The following is a 19764-nucleotide window of genomic DNA, read 5'->3' on the forward strand; positions in this document are numbered from 1 at the left end:
GTTACTTCAGAAATGTTTATCCCTGATCCAGGAAGGAAAAGTTGATGCAGGACAAATTTGACCTTCACTGAGCGTTGAGACAACAGGACCTCTTATTTTCGTGGACAAGTGCAGGCTTATGGTTTCTGAAAACAGAACCCCCGTCGTTTAGCACAATGCATTCACTATACACCATATACAGTACATGTACAAGAAGAAAACATCCGTTCCATTGTCCTGCCCGTGGCCTACTTATATGAACCAGTTCCCACCACACATATATTGCCTAGCGTTGTGGCCAGCGTATATCTAGCCGGCGCATGGCTCTTAGCTTCCTGTCAACTCTTCCTCACTGGAAGTTCTTACTGATTCAACGAATATGTCCTTTCTTCTCTGACTCACCCAGATGTCTTCCCTGGGGCTGGGGCTTGAATCAAAAAACTGCAGGTTGTTTTAACAAAGGTTAAGCGACCTTGACCTTGACATTTAGAAGTTTGCCTTCATGATCCATTGCTGAGCAGTACATTATTAAGTGTTTTTTTTTTCCCACTCTTAATGACAAATATGAACAGAGCCTTCAAAATATCTTGCTGTGTCATTGTTGTATCTACTTCCGCATAAACCGCGGCTAAAGGCTGTATCAGCCTTCATGTTTACTATTTTAACGTGATGATTTTATGAACTCTTACAATCAAATCGCGACTGATATGTCTATATTTGTGTTCCACCTGAGAAGAGTTGGCAATTTGAACTGGCGGTCATGTTTCTAAAATCGAATATGTCTTCCCTGCGTCAGTGAAAAATATTCCTTTGGGGACTGGTGTTATAGGTTGTTTTTTAAAATGCATCTTGCGATTTTCGACATGGAACGCCATTTCATGGTCTACGATTTGTATACGAATGTCGGACGCTTATATTTGTTGTTAATGGCGGGTTCCTTGCCACATTAATTTATTGATATCGAAAAGAGCAATAAAACGCAGAGAGGGCAATATTTTTACAGTTTATCTTGTCTGTAGATTTTCTGTATTCTTTAAAGTCTTTGACCATTATTGTTTATTCAGCAGGCGCTATTTCTCCAGTCGCAGAGACGAGAAGAATTTTTCTGTTGTCCACGCAGCGTAGCTGTACAGACCGTATGCATATATCTCAGTATAATAACAAGTTCGTTAATTCCAAATAGGACTGTAATCTTTATTCTTCACCGCTGAATTATTCGCTTTAAATACTGTATATTATTACTCTACACTTCTCTGGTGTACGTACACACGTGTTCCAGTCGACATGGTACCTATGTATTTGCACAACTTACCCTATTTATTTGTCCTTTTCTTGGACCACCCATGTCATTAAACCCACGACCTGACGGCTTACAATGGTTGGATAAGCCTTAGGAGTTATAGAATTATAAAGATTATTATGGGTATATGGGGGCAGAATTCGGTTTGAGTGGGTCTATGTGGATCTGTACTTTAGAATATGACCAAACGTTGAATGCGGGATGTTTGTATGGTGCCACACGAATGAAGCACCATTTGACTGGAAATTACTGGAATTCCTTTGTGTACACATCAATTCATCAGCGGTTTGAGCGACTCTTAAAGAAGAACTGCAGGAAAATATCACACAAAAGTTTCATTGCAATATTGAATAGGTCTACGAAGATGGAGGACTCCGCAAAGTTTCATGGAAAAGTATCGTCATTACGAAACATTTTAAATACAAATCCCAGTAACACCGAAATAATCCAATGCGTTCAGATTTCAATCAGTGACCGGTCAAAATTAGGGTAACATCCCACGTCAGCAGAGAAATGGAGTGTATAGTATTTACAATACTGTAAAATCTGTGGACTGATTTCTGTCTACGCATTTAATGACAGGGATTTACCGTTTTGTAACAAGTGCTGATCAAATCTGTATAGGGTGATACATACTGTGTTATTAATATTGCAACATTTATGGCGCGATATATATATCATGTAACATTTATAACACGATATATATCATGCAACATTTATAACACGGTATGTATCATGCGACTTTTATAACACGCTATATATCATGCAACATTTATAACACGGTATTTATCGTGCAACATTTATAACACGACATATATCATGCAACATTTATAACAAAATATATATCATCCAACACTCATAACATGGTATGTATCACGGATAGGCCAGTTGTTCAAAAGTGTATTACATTTGAGCTAGGCTTAAATCCTTCTACCAGTTCCAACCTAATACAAATTAAATGATATTTTAATCTGCGCTAAAGTTATTACCGGACTTAAGTCCTAATACACTTTTGAACAACTGGGCCGCGAGCTTTACTGTAAAAGCTGTGGAGTGACTTATGCGCATAGAGACAGGGATTTATTGAATCTGTATATAATATGCCGGTTAGGGTGATACATTGTTACAACGTGTTATATACACTGTAAAAACCGTCTGGCTTGATGTCTCTTGTGTGAGCGAATGACTACGCTTATACAGTACTAGAGTCTGGGTTGTGTACTTTTCTCGCCCTCCACCTGCGCACTGTTTACCGTTTATAACATTAACCTAATTTACAAGGCCTAATGAAGGCGGTGGACTATCCGGTGCAAACCTTCGTCTCGAATGATTCTGGTTTTTGTAGAGTTATTTCAGAGCTTGAAAAGAAGCTGTTAGGTTTTTTTTCTGCCCACTCGCTGATAACAATAGGAATAGTTGTGTTGTTAGGTGCGTTTTGCTTGAAGCACAGGTAGGGCATGCGTGGGCAGAGCGGGGTATCGTATCTAGTTTTGTTGTGGTTTATATGTAAGGACATATACAAAGTAAAGTTTGCAACCTTACAAATATCGGGAGATAGGTAGAGAGGCTGGCCAGATTTCTCTCACTTTGGAGGGCAGGAGGCATATTCTTATTCTAGAAGAGGAGGAAAAATATTCCCATTATCAGAAATTCCACAGGTGCTGGGTTTTCTTTTTCCATTTATCTGGTAAAAATAAAAAAAAAGCGCGAAATCAATATAGAATTCATATTGGTTAATACTTCCATATTTCAGAGTGCACAGATGCCATTATTTTAGGATTGTTAACTCAGAAAGAAGCATGTTATAGAAATAAGAGTAAACAATAATAAAAAGACGCGTGATTCATCTAAAGACTCAGTTAGATTTCATCAGTTTTTCATCTGTTTATTCGAAGCGTGAGATACGTACAAAGTTGAGAATCTGCCATCCTTACACAGATGTACTCTTGTGGAATCAAAGACTTCATTAGTTGGAATGAAAAGTGACCACGGGGTATGATATCCCTTTCTCACGATAGACTGACTGAAGAAAGACCACCTTTATATAATATACCATCAACAGTTGTTTGTCTATTTGATTGGTGTTTTACGCCATACTCAAGAATAATTCACTTATACCTCAGCGGAGAGCATTATAGCGGAAGGAAACTGGGCACAGCACAGGGGGGAAACCCACGACCATCCACCAACAACAATTTAGATAGACAGTACGAAAAAGACCGCCTTTATGTGTAACTTGTTATACGCTTAAACGACGGAGGTGGATTGGTGGTGGGGGGGGGGGGGGGACTATATGCGTATGCATTTAATTAAAAGTACGACTTGTATTCATTCGGCGAAGGTAACATCCGATATAGTTAATCGTCGTGTTTTGCAGAGCAACATTTGTTCTTGTCAGATAACACTTTCTTTCGGTACAAACATATGGTGGGGATCAGTCCACCATTTGGACCTGTCAGTAGAAGCCATATCTGGGAGATGCTAACCACCTTACCCCACTCCTCATACCAGCTGAATCCATGCACGCAGATACTTCACGTGTAATTACTTCGTATATACCTGATGTAAAACTATACCACCGCATGGATCAAAACGATATTGCTTTTTTAGGCAAACCTGATGTAGGAAGTTTTCCCTTTTTTGGGGGGGCATATTCATGTGTGAACGTTAGTTGAGTTGAAAAGCTTTTGAGTGCAAAATAGCTTTTAAACACATGTCGCTTGAGTTCCATTATACAGTTTGTTTTCCTCGTGAAAATGTTTCTCTTTGCTTATTTATCTGTTGATTTAAATCCTAATAAAGTATATTTTATAACTGCTGAACGGCAATCAAGTTTATGTGGGTGGAGATAATTTTACATATATTCTCTAATGAAAGTTCACCTTGACTCCAGAAGCACAGTCTCTCAATGTCATTAATTTCCTAAATCATTAATTTTTATATAAATATATTTTTATTTAATATTTCAGTGCGACCACAAATGGATTATTTATTTACCACAAACAAGACCGACACAGGCCGACAAATATCCCTAATCCCACAGGTAGGTTGGTGTTCAAAAACCAAACTGATTCTGTATGTAATTTTCATTTGCCAGTAACCTGCGAATGGTCGTGTGTTTCCTTCGGGCTCTGTCCGATTTCCTCCCACCATAATGCTTGCCATCGTCGTATAAGTCAAATATTCTTGAGTACGGCGTAAAACACCAGTCAAATAAATAAATAAATGCAATTTGCATTTGTGCATATACTGCTGTGTGATCTCCCTCCAAACAGTCCATAATATGGAAATACTGGATGGGTATAACGTCACCTCACACGTTATAATGCACAATCCACGGCAAATGTAACGGAATCCTTGTCTCTATATTACACTCCCTTTCTATGCACATTTGGTGGCGTCGTTACCTTACACCTTGCATTGCAAAATTACAACAGCGTCGGATAGAGAGGTTATAGAGGGTCCAACTCGAACGGGCGAGGCCCGGTTCAATTCCAAAGTGGATCATCGTAACCAGGACTTTAAAATGAGCATTGTTGATATATTTTCTTGCTTTGGTCGGCCCTGTCTTGGTATGATATGATGAAGGGTTTTGTCTGGTGTTCTTAATTAGCCGTATACCTTTGCGCCCAGCATAAGATACACGACAGAAATGACTGAAAATCATACTGCAAGCGAATTACAAAGTTAATTACGGACGTCGAGAATAATTATAAAAAGGAAAATCAACTGCTGTAGGCCTGTACACAACTTGGTTATGTAACCAATTCACTTTTAAATCAAACGTGACACACAAACATCCAAGTAAAGTTTTTCAATTTATAAAAGTTTATAACGTATCAATTTTATTTCTTTGTCAGCTGTTGTCTTTCAAGTATGTATCCAAAACCGGTATAAGTTAAACAAGAAGTTCCGAAAGTTGGTTGCATCGGTGAAGAATGATTCCTTCGACGGGGCGAAAAGTCATGTGGCTGCATCTAAGGTAAGTCTCTTACTACTTGTGGAATGGTACACTCATCACAGTTTTGCTAGCCCATTCATACGGCTCCAACTAAGGTAAATCGTGTCCTTACAGACATATACGACGTGGCGTTAAGCCATAACCTTCCATTCATTTATTCTACCAGACGTGTAACAGATCTGGGTTAATTGCAAACTTACTTAAATCTACCAGAACCTTTTTACGATTTTACCTGACGATATATCCCAAGTAGTCTGTCAACTTTTTTATTGAAGGGAACACAAGTGCAATTTAGTTCATATATATAGGTGATCGTATATGCCTGCTGATTTTAACAGAACGCCTGTTGTCTGAGAGATACTACAAAGTATTCTGTTATGATGTAGCACAATGCTGTTATATCCAGTGTAATATTCTGTCTGTTTGTACTAACCAAATGTGTTTGTGCTATATTTTAGATTTATTTATTTATTTGATTGGTGTTTTACGCCGTAGTCAAGAATATTTCACTTGTACGATGACGGCCAGCATTATGGTGGGAGGAAAGCGGGCAGAGCCCGAAGGAAACACACAACCTTCCGCAAGTTGCTGACAGACCTTCCCACGTACGACCGAGGATTTAAATAGTCTCCTGCAATAATTCTAACATTACTCAGATAATAGTCTCCTGCAATAATTCTAACATAACTCAGATAACAGACTTTCTGTTAAAGTTTACTGATTATTTTTGGAGATTGTATATAGGCTGGCATACTTATATATAGGTAAGTGTTACATACGGGCTAAATGTCATCCTGAACTAGTTAGCCATGTGACAATTGTGTTCCTACCGAACGCTAATAATCATGTCTGACAGTTCATGGCTACCATCTTCCTTAAAACATCACCATGCAGTGGATGTGAGCAGTATTAGTTCTATAACAAAGAAAGCAAAAACAAAAACAGCCTACATAAAGCGTGGCCTTTTCATTAGCTATTGTTTGTTTCCACTTTGAAGCATGGATGTATGGAAAACAGTACCAGGTATATATAGACCAGCACACGTTTTTCTGTTTTCTCCGTCAACAAATCTTATCCTGAGCGTATAAAAGGAGGCCGGATTGAAGCAGTGGGTAGGGGGAAGTAAATAGAAATGTATCTCAGTTGTTATTGAAAAACCACCTCTCTGCCTCATTGCAGGCTATTGCGTTTCCCCCCTATGGGATACTGGGGTTGGTTTGAGTGCACGCATTCGGGGATAGTATGGTCTGTTTGAACAGAACAGACCGTTGTAGGGCACCTGCTTTACATTGAATACCCTATAGACTACTTAAAGGGGTAGCTAACACCAAACACTCGGAAAATGCACCAAAGTGAGGGATGCTACTCCCTCCTTGCTCCCTGCGGACGTTACTTCAAAGGCGCTGCGGTAGATTCACGGAGTGCACGAATGCCCCCTGTTTATTGAAGGTTTGGTTTCTTGGGCCACGTCGAAATACCTCCGTCAGTTGGGAACAGAAAAGCTTGGAGCGGTCTTATAGATATATGAAGCAGATATATATGCATACATACTAACTTGACTATAAGCAACTATAACAATTCAGGATATTTACTCACAAATGTATTACATTTTGGTATTTTGCGAAAAGCTTTGTACAATCCAATCTCAAAAAAAAATCCCTCACCTCCACATACTAGTTGTAGTTCTTGTACATATATAGTAATTAAAAACGTATTTTTTTTCATGCATCTGGCGTATACGTTTCTTCGTCCAGATAGAGCTTATATATCAACTTCTTAACGCGATACATCTGTAGTTTCCAGTCCTTCGACTTCATGTCGCCTTTACCATTAGGCCTGATTTGTGCAAACTATATATGAGCACTGATATGCAATAATTTTTTCCCCAGTGGTGGAAGCCCGGTTTGCCGCTGTACAATTTAGAACTTAGGACTCAAGAGTGAGAAAAAACAACAACAACAAATAAATAAATAAATAAATAAGTAAATAAAAACGCCATGTTTTAGATGGCCATTGAGGTTCCACGCCATCCACGTATAGCACTAACCCATTACATCTTACTTGCATCATTCTATATATTATTATATTATCTTATACGCACTACACAATGAAGTTTACGTAGGCATATAATTAGTTACATATATCTATACATCTGTATAAACTTGTCCTGTAGCTCAGTGCTATATACGTGTATAAATGTATTCTGTAAATGTATACACTCTAAAAATTCATATGTAAAATTTAACATTAAATTGTATTTTGTGTTACTGCAAAATAATATCATGATGTGGACAGTACAATAAAAAGTATTCTTTTAGAATAGCAGAAATTTGCTATAAGCCCTGTATAGAATGTAATCTATTCTGTACGCCATCAGGGAGAAAACATGGTATTCTGTCAACCTAACAGTTTTAAGAGTGCCTGCTTGTCTGCATGCTTTAAGGACTTCAATGAAGGGCTTCAACTTAACGGAAGAAAATGTCAGTGCTGGAAGTATCGTAATCTTTTGCATTTAATATGCAAAGACACACACTACAAAAGCTAACACAAGCAACATTCATATATTAGACCACACATAGACATATATATATTGCAACCATATGTGCGTAACTTATACTGAAGCGTATAAGCCGGTAAGCCCATTTCGGGAAAATGATCTTTGCCCGGGTCTGTATCCGAGACAATGATTTATTGTCACTATTTGGTAGTATTTCGTTTATTATGTAAGTTGAGAGGAAATGACATGTGTTTCAGAATAAACGGACGTGATACAAAACGCTCGAGGAAATGACTGAATAACAGTAAACACCCTTGTGTGAGGCTGTGTTTACGTAAACATTGATTATGCTACCCGGTACCTTTATATCATGTTTTCCTTTTTTTCTTTTTTCTTTTTCTCCCCTCTCTTTATTTACAGCTCGATCATTTATTAGGCCTATGTATCTTTATGTCATAGTGTTTTTTCCCCTCGTTGCTTACAGCTCGATCATTAATTGGCCTATATAGCCTACCACTATATATCAAGTGTTTCTTCCTCTCTTTGTTTAGAGTTCGATCATGGATTAGGCCTATAGGACCTGTGATAGTGTTTTTATGTTTGTTTTTTCTCTTTACAGCTCGATCATTAATAATAGGCCTATATACCTCATCTTCATTTAATCAAGCTATCGATGCCCCACATCATCTTTGTGATATACCTCTTCATCATGTTTTTTTCTTCTCTTTGTTTAAAGTTCGGTCATTGATTAGGCCTATGAACCTGTACATCATAGTCTTCTCTTCTATTTGCTTGCAGCTCGCGGCAAATGCCGAAAACAAGGATAACGAGGCGGAGCAAAAACGCCAACACGGAAAACGTGTTAGATATGGAGAAACGATTCAGGTGAGGGCTGTAAAGGAAAAGACGATTTGAGAATTTCACTGTAACATGTGTCATGTGCGTGGGCCTGAGAATAAAAAAGGAAAAGGTTGAACAAAACTGAACTCTGTTAGGCCTACCAATTATAGGTCTATACCGGTACGCCGTATCTTGTCAACAGAATGTTGGTGAAGCCTATCCGATATCTAGATAGCATGCGGCTGTCTGAAATCTGAAACATGAGGCTGTTTGATTGTTTGATGTCATATTTTCACCCTTGACTTGTCAGACATTTTATGAGTCATAGGATAGTAATTTATTCAAATAGTTATTTTGACAAAACTATTACATGTACATGTATAATATGACATGTCCATGTGATGTATAGTACCCATGATGCACTTGGCGGGAAATGGCGAGTTACTTTTAAACAAAACGAGTGTGTTAGCTTGAAAACTTATGATGCGGTATAATTTAGTGCCTGATTTTGTCTGGCCAATGATTTATGATGGAGCAATCAACAAACGATTTATACTCGAAAACACATTTATATTTCTAAGATTTTCAAGCTTTATAATTGAAAAGCAAAATTTTAGCACCAGGAAAAATGGAAACGATAACTTCGCCAGTTACACGGTGTTAGTTGAAAGTAACAACAACAACATACATTGTAATGACAAGACTATATTGTATCCCGGCTAAAACTGAAATAGCAGTGTGTGGCATGTTTTGTAAGGTCAAAAAAATGTTGACTATTCTTGCATCAGAAGATTTACGTATAAATAAGATAAAGCAAAGAACGGGTATATATGTATAGTAATTTACAAATAATGTAGGCTACTGTGTAATGCAAATTTATATTTCAAAGATTTTCAAGGTTATGGTTTAGGAATGTTTTGTTTTTTTGTTTTTTTTTAGTTCATTTATTGACATTTGGTATTGAAATCTCGTTATTGTTTCATAATCAAATCATAGGAATTTTTGTTCCTTTTTGAATCACCAAGTCACAGATTGCCATGATACAGGAAATGTCAAGTACCTGTTGTGATGTTTGATTTTGTTTTTCATCATTTACGATAGTTAACCTGTAAATAAATTTCTTTGTTAAATGGGCAATTAAGTTTATGGTATTCATTTCAGCTCCGTCATATGTTTACTGGAAAATTTGTTCACATGAGCACAACTCATACAAGTCAACGAGACAAAAACAATCTTGTGGTAAGTTCAATAAATGTCTGGTCTTACAGCCAGTGAAACTGGAAACCAAGAGGTGATATATGACGGAAAATAATGAAATATTATTTACCAGGTCTGAATCTAGAAACACATTAGTGTTCTGATCCCAAACTTTAATGGTGACATTGTGACGGTGCAGAAAGAAATTTAAAAAATGCAACTCATAATGATGCTTTCTAAGAGCTTTTCAGTAAGTTTGTGAATGAAAGAAACTTGTATGAAAATTTAACTTTTTATAGGTAAAACCGTCATATTTTTGTTTAGATTACTTGCTAGTTTTATTACGGCTTTTTTAGTTCGAGGTGCCCTAACATTTTCCAGAACTAAAATGGCTCTAGACATGGCCCTGTATAGACTGTATTCAGCAACTGGTAATCTCTGTTTACACCATATACATTAGTTTACTGTTAACTGAATATATGTTGTTGGCAATGCATCTAATTTAGTGTGAAAATTCCTGTTCACGATTAATAATTCTGGTTATTGGTCAGTATTCCAGTTATTGGTAATAATTTCAATTCATATTAATTGTTTCATTTCACAGTAGTAAAATACATATTTGTATGTGTGTATATATTTCAGGTAACACTTCATGGATTCAATGCAAAGAATGCTCAGTTTAGAATTCTGCCGCGGTACAAAGTGAAGTCAGAAGGAGAAGTGGTAAGATTATATGCAATGCTTTAATCCATTCTTATTGTTTGAGTGAGTACATATATGTTTAAGCTGTGGCACCTCTGAAAGATTTATCTTCCTGATGTTTGATTCCAGCCTGAATGATATAATGAGTCAAGTCTGGATTAATTTGTATGCTACATGTATACTGCTCACAATTTCATGGCATCAAAAGAAAAAGCAATCATTGTTGCATCTTTTTAGTTTTTCAGGGGATTTTTTTGCGCACTATTTCAGTGTGAACATGTAACTATCAAAGATCGAATGACAGAGTACATTAAAACACACTTTTTTGTTCTGAGCATAGAGAATTAGAACCAGTCTGGCATAATTATATTTGTAAATAACAGCTGACTGAAAAGGAAGTAAGAATTCTCATCAGATCCCCTGAGAACACTCATGTGACAAAGACATTAGTTTCCCATATGACTTGACATTAAGTTTAGTTGACCTACTGAGATATATATAGACATAAACGATTAATTAACTCATGGTCGTTTGCTTCAAAACACAGGCCCTGAATCACTAAATTAACAAATATAATACCTGTACAACTTTGTCAAAGATAATGGACAAAACATACCTTTCTGCATTTCCTTTGAAAGTTTTAGTAGTGAAAGAATATTGATGAAATCCCGATCATCTTCATTAATTTATCAAGACGGATTTTGTCAAATAGATGTACTTTATAAATATGGAAAGACATTAAGTTGACCTACTGAGATACGTAGACATTGCCGATTAATTAAGTCATGGTCGTTTGCTTCAAAACACAGGCCCTGAGTCGTTAAATTAACATATATAGCAAATGTGCAAGTTAGTCAAGTATGACGAAAAAAAAACCCATTTCTTTCTGCATTTTTGATCATTTTACTAGTAAAAGAGTATTGATGAAATCCCTGTCATCTTCATTAATTTATCAAGACAGTTTATGTCAAATGTACTTTATTTCTATGGAATGTCCACTCTCCCCCGGCCAAAATAGAAAAAACTCTCTCAATGTATACACACCATAAAACACCCTTCTTCAACATGGTTCTCATGCTAATGTATTGGTTGGTTAATAGTGTAAGACAATGGGCAGTACATTGTATATATAGATGGGCTAAACAAATTGTACTTGGTTAGGTCACTCATATAACCTACATTATGTAAATGTACACATTTGCATTATACAAGTATAAGAAGACATGGATAAACAAGCATTTTTTTTTTTTTTTAAATGCAGCATGCAAATTCCACCTGTGGTTTGTTGTGTAAGCTCTTCAAATGTTGACTCTTCCAAACCAGGTGAACTTACTTCATTATCTGTAGGTACTTGCTGTGGGCAACATGAGTAGAAACACATGTTAGTGATACAACTAAAGAGGCCTCATGGAATTACCTCTCAAATAAAGTAGATAGAAGTAATGTAACCCAGTACATTGGCAATATGAAGGCTCTAAAACACAAAAAAAGGGAGAAATTGGGTGCATTAAAGTCCACATACTGTACAGTAGTAGCATGGGCTGGTCTCCAATTTCTGGAGGATGGGAGTTGGTTCACTGGGTTCGTAATTAAACAGTCAGTTCTTAGCAGCAGCGAATATGAGATATGTTAGTTGTTGGTTTTGTCATAAATAAAAAAGGATGAAATAGTGTTGTTAAAAAAATAGTTGTAGTGATGAATTCCTACTTGCATAGTGATACATGCCAGTTAATCACATTAAGTACTTGACCCAAGGAGTTTGTGTTGCACAATCACGTGAGCAAATTTATTACTTCTTAGCGAATTGCCAAAAAAAAAAAAAAGTATAAAAAAAAAGTAAGAGAAAACAAAGAAAAGGTTTTTGTTCAAGTTTAAACTTCAAGTATGATGATGTGTTGTTGGTTTCAGTTGAGAAGGAATGAATGATGACATTCTGACATGGCTTACGATATTTCAGCTGTAGCAGTTTTGGGTAAAGATGTATAGAGAAAACATTTCAGCTTTATGCACACCAGGCCTGTGAATGCCTGAGTTGGCTTTCACTAACGGCCCCTAGGTTATTGTATGTACACATTAAGTGCAGATATAATATTTTTGTAAAGAAGAAAAAAATTGAAGGCGGTGCTGTTAGTGATTTGTGACACTTTGTGAAGAGATATCATTTTTTGACCAGCTGCTTTATACGGGGCTCTGTGTGTTTGAGCTGACTTCCATGGGTCTCTAGTTACATTACAGACTTGTTAACAGTGAACAAATGGTCAACTGAAGGAGGAATTTGGGACGACACCTGAGCCTTTAACTTGCACTCCATTCCACAACGTCACTGTGGGTGTTTGTTTTCTTTGGCAGTAGAATATTGCCATCATATTGACATGATCCCACATGTGCTCTGAATGGTCTCCCATACTTGAGCTCTTTGTAGCCAGGCACCTGTGGAGAATGCACACTGTTTTTCTTCCTTTTCTCGGGTCAAATCCCAGTTGAGAATTTTCCCCAAGAGATTTATCAACTTGCTACATACAGGAAAATCTATCTTTTCTCTTCATGCATTTACAACTGTTTGAACATTTACACCCTTAAACTTGCATTTGCAAATGTACAGGACTTGTGAACTCTTGGTCAGTTTTCCAAATGCCCGGCCAGTTGAAGAAATTCTTCCTGGCTCTCCTAGCATTTTATCAGTGTGTATAAGCACATAGTTGTAATCCAATACAACTCATAAAATAGGTCACTCAACATAAAAAGCATATTTACAGAAAGTTTTTAGGAGGCCTTTTTTTTATTGCCATCAACAAAGAAATCTGGACGGTCTGAGACCCTGGCATTGTTTGCCTGGAGACTGTAAGTCAGGGCTGGTCACATTACTCGGTTCCTATTAGTTATTAGTTCACAAGTGGCAAGCTCAGAAAGGGGTGGAGCGGGAAGGGGGTAGAGGTCTGTTAGGGAAAGAATATGTCCAGCCATGGAGTCAACATTCCCTAAAGCTTCAGTTTGCAAATGCTGATGTTAAATGCTATCCTAACATTGCTCAGCAAAATCTACATCATTTAAAATGTACCACATATTCGGAATGACCTTAACTATAGCCTCCAAGTAAGCGTGTTGGAGGTAAATTTAATGTTGGAAACTGATACATTTGGTCAACAGATCTCTCAAAATCAAGTTAATGCACAACTTACCCATGACAAAAATTTGTGGTAATTTAGAGTATCTAATTTAATCTTAATTAATGATACCAGAGTTGATCTTAATTAATGATACCAGAGTTAGGCATACCAGTATTTACTTCTAATGACAAAGGTCGACTTTCAAATATAATAAAAATTTATGTGAAATCATAAACCATTCTGTTCGTGCATGTGATTGCATTTTTTTTTGTTTGGTTCCTTGACTGTTTGATAACATTCCACAAAAATGTACAGTGTCATGTTATATAAAAAAATATAGTTTAGAACTTTTTTATGATATTTTGTATCCACATTAAAGCCTCTTCCTTTTCATCGGAACCTTCATCCGTGACTAAATATATGCAAATGTTTGGTTGGGGTTTTTTTTGTCACTTTTGAAAGAGGTGTTTATCAAGGAAGACAACATTTACTTAATGCATGTAGCATGATTAAAGTTCGCATGTCCTCAGCCCACTCGATAGTTTTTAAATCACAGACATGACACATAATTGAACTATACCCTATTCATATTTTTCTATTATTATTCTACTAGCTGCTTTTAACACTGAGGGACTATAGGCATGCATGAGTGAAAGTTTGTTTTTGCATGAGGCGACAATATATAAACATGCTGGACAAACATTTAGATAGTACATATCAAAAAATAAACTTTCATAAGTTTATGTCAGTCGGCATACATCTGGGTTTGGCTCAAGCTTAATGCATGATCAACTAAGCATGTTCTGTTCTGTTTCCAGGTTCAGATATTTGACCAGATTGTCTTTGAGAGCGTAAAGTCCCCGGGGCACTATTTTCACGCCAGTCTCCCCTACCAGATAAACTACAACACTGTAGGGTAAGTGTGACAGAGAGTGCATACAAAGTATCCACATGCCATGGTCATGGTGGTGAATTCATTCTGTCAGTAAAAATATATTTGTTGGCTGTAACCAGACCCAGCCTCCAAAAAAGCCAAACATTTTGTTGGACATTTGATTAGATTTTTTTTTCCAATGTTAATTTCTTTGAAATTCCTATTCTTTTCCTCAGCCAGAATGAAAAAAAAAAATCCTTTCCTGGCTGAGCTACATGTACACAACTTTTTCTGATAGGGTTACAGAAAATGAAGGCTGTCCTCATAATGACAAATTCTTACAAATTGCGTGTCTGTTACCATTTTTTTTTTATATATATATTTTGGATGACCTGATTCAGATGGCTGGCTTTATATGCAATAGAAAATTTTGTGAGGGCCCTCCTGGTGATTTTTCACAAGGGAGATAACTGTTTTGAGAGATCATATTTGTTTTTGATGATGTTCAATATCACCTTCAAGCTTGAAGTACATGCACGTGGCATGGACACTAATGTCAGAAGTGTCTTGAGTTGCTGAAGCTAGGTGTATTTTTAAAGTACACAGTGCATATTATAATTATTATAATCCTTGTTTTCAGTTCTGAGTTGAACTTGGGTGTGGAAAGGTCAGGTTTTACCCTGATCGGAAGCTACAGAGAAACCAGTGACCAGGAGAAATTTGTCAGGGTAAGTCATTCTTGCTGTGACATCCCTTCAGGATTTAAAATTTGATGAAAACAGCATGAAGCATTTTTTGACCAATGAAGTGCTAGAGCTTAGGAGCTGTTGACCAATCAGAGTGTCCCATCTCAAGTGTACAAGGCAGACGTGAACTCACATCATCCCAAAAAATTTGATTCAGCAATATGGCCAGTATGATCATGTGATTGACAATAAGTGCTGAAGAATTTTTTTGGATGTTCTCTTTCATAATAAAGATATTGTGAAGAGCAGGACGATGTTACTTAACACTGAACATGTGCATTTAAACACAAATTAGATGACCTATATTCATGTTCCTGTTAGGTGTAAGGTCTCATGTTTTCACAGCTTACAAATATGTGTGCTCATTCATATTTCATTTGGCTCTAGACATGCTAGGACGAAAAGGTTAATATAACCTGTGTGATCTTGGCCTGTGAAATTCATGGTATTCACCTGACACTGTAGGCAATCACAAACAGTAGGTAGGAACGCACAGGTACTGATTAAGGACACCTCTACTATTACAACACTCTCATTGGTCCACTGTCTGATCCCTAGGGTCTGACCTTTCATCAGCTCTCCCCACCTTCCTCGCCCCATAATTGCTGTTTATTCCCTCATGTTTTTTTGATATGGGTCAGGATTGGTTGTGGGTGATGTTTGAGGGAACGGCACTGTTGGTGTTTGTTTATTGTCTCATCCATGTTTGTAGGGAGGCTCAGTGATCAGGCTATTCCACAAAGAACTTGAGGCGTATTTAGTTGCGGAGGGACTATTTGATGATGTGGTCACAGAAGATGGTAGGTTTTTCACATACATTTGTATTTATTTGTCATCTCAGTCAGAATCTGCAAAGTGTAAATCTTGAATCTTGGCATTTATGAATGAGCTTGCAATTCCTGCGTTATTATTAAAGGAAAAAGCTACCTGCTTTTTGCCGTATAGCAGAAATGCACTGGCCTTTAACTCCATTTATAAGCAGCTCTAGTTAAATAAAAGCAGTACTTTTCCCGTTTTTTTTTTTCAGTCTGAAATTAATTGATTGAGAAAGTCTTGGCTTGCATTAATAACTCAGATTTCAGCTTATACTCATTAAGTCCCAGCTCAAACTCTTTCAGAGACAAGAAAAATAAAGGACAAAAATAACAAAGAATAAATCGATAAGTTAGTAAATAAATAAAACAGATACATATGTAAGCATTTTACTGCCTCATTGAGGATGAAGGTAGCTAACTTGTTTCTTTATTAATTCTGAAAAAAACTGTGGTTCTAATCTTCGTAGGCTACAGGTACATGTGTTCTAATGGATTATCATCCAGCATTGATATTTTTCTGGAAGCATTAATCCATTGAGATTATGGGACATCATCGTCGCTTTTATGGCATGTGGTTTCCCCCTTGGCTGGATTGCTTGGTTTCCTCCATCCCAAAAGCTTCACCTAGTTTAACTATCGTTTGTAGCATTCATGCAGCAGTCATTACAGGATGACACTACAAGCCGTTTATGAAACCTACTCCAGGTCAGTCCTGTGGAAAGTGCCTTATTAACCTGAATAAAGACAAAACAAAGCAAAAAACAAAAACATACTGAAATACAAGCAGTGTTATTCCAAAGAAGGCAATTATTTTATACTCAGTATTTCAGAATTTAATTATGTCGTCATTTTTCCTGATCATTACAAAATAATTTCTGTCTTTGCAGTAACAGTACAATACTACTTGTATTTTACATGAAAATGCTTAGTCAATCCAGTGGATTTATAAAGCACTTATGTCAGAGGTAGATAAATACAAACGAAATAACACACTAATCATGTGATTTGATTTCATAAAAATTGCTCATAAACTGGCTTTTTCTGTAGGCCCGAAAGCTGGCATGGGTGGTAAGTGATTCACATGGAGAAATGTCTCACTGGTATTTGGTGTAGAATTTAATGTTGTATCAGGTTTGATCTATTGTACAAGATTTAGTGCACTCTGCACAGGAGGTTGACTGTCCTGCACTAGATGTGTTAAGTAGCACAGGTTGGGGGATGAACAGTTGTAGACTGCTGTAAACATAGGCAAGTCAGCATTTATTCAAATTATAAAGGTCATAATTTTGTGACTTCCAGGTTTTTATTTTGTTCATGAAAGCTTGTTCTGATAGCCTTTATGTACTTTATTTATTTCATCTTTGACATGTAAAACAAAAATGATTTTGCCAATTAACTTTTCCCAACACCCACCATCAGTAATTGTTGCATACAGTCCTTGCTCATTATTTATCTGGGAATTGCATAGAAACTTTAACAGAGAAAAAAAAATTATTTTCCCAAATACATACATATAAAACAAACTTACCTTTAAGTGATGCACGGTTACATGCTATGGGTGCGGATCTGCTGTTTTTATATTAATATCTGTTCATTTCATTGTTGTTGTTTGAAGAATCTACCTGCTTATTGATCTGTACCTAGATATCGCCTGCATCAGAGTATTTTTTTATATGCAGTCCTGTGATTGGCAGGAACTTGTAACAGTTTAGAATTAATATATTTGGTAATACTTTGGAGATATTAAGGTGATGGTCTAAATTTAGTTACGGTTAAGCTCATAAAATCAGCTTATCTGCTGGATGAGGGTTGGTGTAGTGAACATAGTTGCTATCAGTGTCACTGATTTGCTGGCTAAGTCTGCACTTTATTAGCTCCCTTTAGGGGGCCAGGGCTGGCGATATATGCAGTTTTTAAATTTAGAGGTTTCTGTTGACTATTTAAGTGATGAGATACATGTACATGTAATTGGATGTTTTTATTGTTTAAAATGATGGTTTTCGATTTTGAATTTCTTGAAACAATTAAGCTGTGCAAAACAGTCTTTATTGTCATCTTTCATACAATGTTAATACAAGTAAGTCCGTCTTGGTGGCATTATGGCACAGCACTTCATGGATGTCTTGGATTTTGCCACAACTGAAACACCTTTGTCTTTTACTGGTTTTATCTGCACACTTATGGAATGAAAATTCTTGTCAGTACACATCAGTTTATGTCACTATTGCCCAGGGGAAAAAATTTCAAAATGATTCATTTCATCTTGGTTAAAGATCATCTGATTAAGTAGTAACCAGTATTAACAAGAAAGGGAACAATCTTAAAAAGGCTAAATGCACACGTTAAAATAATCTAATTTCCTAATTTGTAATGTAATTTCCTAATTTGTAATTTGTAAAAAAAAGCAGAAAAGGAGTAGATTTTTGGTTAAATAAATAATATAAATGACAAGCGTGTACAAATTAAATTATAGTAAGCACTGTGTCCTATCTGAGCCGAATCAAAATAGAAGGAAAAGAATTGGGGCCAATTTCACACGGCTAGTTTAGATTTAAGTTTAAAACCTCTTCACAATTTTGGGTTTTTGATACTGAAAGTTGAAATTCAGACACATTTATCGGACACTGATGTGGCTAAAATTTTAATTCGCAAAGTTAAGAAATAAGCTTTAATATCATATTTTAATAAAATGAGAAATAACTTTGTGGAATGGGCCCTTGATGGCTGTCTCCGTTGTTGCGTTTCAGTTCATTTCCGTGTGCGTGTCATGGATCAGCACCGTCCTAAGACCTTATCACCCTCCACCTCTGGCATCACATACTGGCAGATCGAGGCAGAGCACAGTATTATTGATGGTAACATACTACAGCAGATAACGGCATTAGAATACTGGATTTGACACCAATTTTGTCCATGAAGAAGTTACTTGTTTTACCTGATTCTGAGGGTTCTATTTATCTTTTTTATTTTATTTTTTTTTTATTTTTTATTTTTTTTTTTTAGATTTATTTGAAAGTATTGGGGTATTGATATTTTTTTAGCCAGTGCTTTATCTGACCTTAGTAGCCCTTCTTCCACGAGGTCAGCTGGGCTGAAGTCGGATTTGAAGACCTTTATTGAGCAGAAGTTTTTTTCTTTACAACTCTTTAAGATTCACTCCTGCTTATATTATGGGCTTGAATGCATGAATTTTAATGCAAGTATATTAAACAGGTGATGTGTTACACTGGGAGCAGCAGATCCGCCTCAGAAATATGGTCACCAGGCAGTATTTGGGGATTGATTCCAAGATGGATGTGTCTCTCATTGCCGATGCGAACGATCCGCGCACTGTTTTCAGACTCCACTCCGTACTTAAGGTAACTTCTCCTCAAGAGGCCTCAAGTATACTGTGTTTCACCTGAGGTTAAGCTTTTTTATCGAGTGATACATTTTCCTGACTCTGATAGTGTGCTTTTGAAAGTGCGTTTTCTACAGACCAGGCATTAGGTGAAATAAGATATCCTCCTTATAGGAATATAGATTTGACACTGATTGGCTGACAGTGGAGATTGGATTTCCTGGGTTAAAGCCCATAGTGTTGGTTACACTTTTATCATAGGGCATAGTCTGGACTTGCCAATCTCTCACACCAGCTAATCAGTGACAGTTTCGTACCCATTTAAGTATTTCATAAAACACCACTCTGGAAATAAATAAGAAAGAAAAACAACTGAAAATATATACACATATAATTTTACAATTGT

At 36.6% G+C, this 19764-nt stretch overlaps 1 protein-coding gene across 1 annotated transcript in view; it reads left to right on the plus strand.

Annotated features, from left to right (window-relative positions):
• The window catches only part of LOC135465855 (inositol 1,4,5-trisphosphate receptor type 1-like), a 115158-nt gene that overhangs the window by 39592 nt on the left and 55802 nt on the right, over nucleotides 1-19764 (plus strand). Inside the window, exons 3-12 of the mRNA XM_064743218.1 lie at nucleotides 4249-4322; nucleotides 5140-5261; nucleotides 8536-8622; nucleotides 9739-9816; nucleotides 10417-10497; nucleotides 14402-14499; nucleotides 15098-15185; nucleotides 15916-16003; nucleotides 18766-18873; nucleotides 19232-19377. Of these exons, the coding sequence (XP_064599288.1) occupies nucleotides 4249-4322; nucleotides 5140-5261; nucleotides 8536-8622; nucleotides 9739-9816; nucleotides 10417-10497; nucleotides 14402-14499; nucleotides 15098-15185; nucleotides 15916-16003; nucleotides 18766-18873; nucleotides 19232-19377 (970 nt within the window). The remainder of the gene's footprint in view (nucleotides 1-4248; nucleotides 4323-5139; nucleotides 5262-8535; nucleotides 8623-9738; nucleotides 9817-10416; nucleotides 10498-14401; nucleotides 14500-15097; nucleotides 15186-15915; nucleotides 16004-18765; nucleotides 18874-19231; nucleotides 19378-19764) is intronic.

Source organism: Liolophura sinensis, chromosome 5 (genome assembly GCF_032854445.1).
Source record: "Liolophura sinensis isolate JHLJ2023 chromosome 5, CUHK_Ljap_v2, whole genome shotgun sequence".
Classification (NCBI taxonomy): Eukaryota; Metazoa; Mollusca; class Polyplacophora; order Chitonida; family Chitonidae; genus Liolophura; species Liolophura sinensis.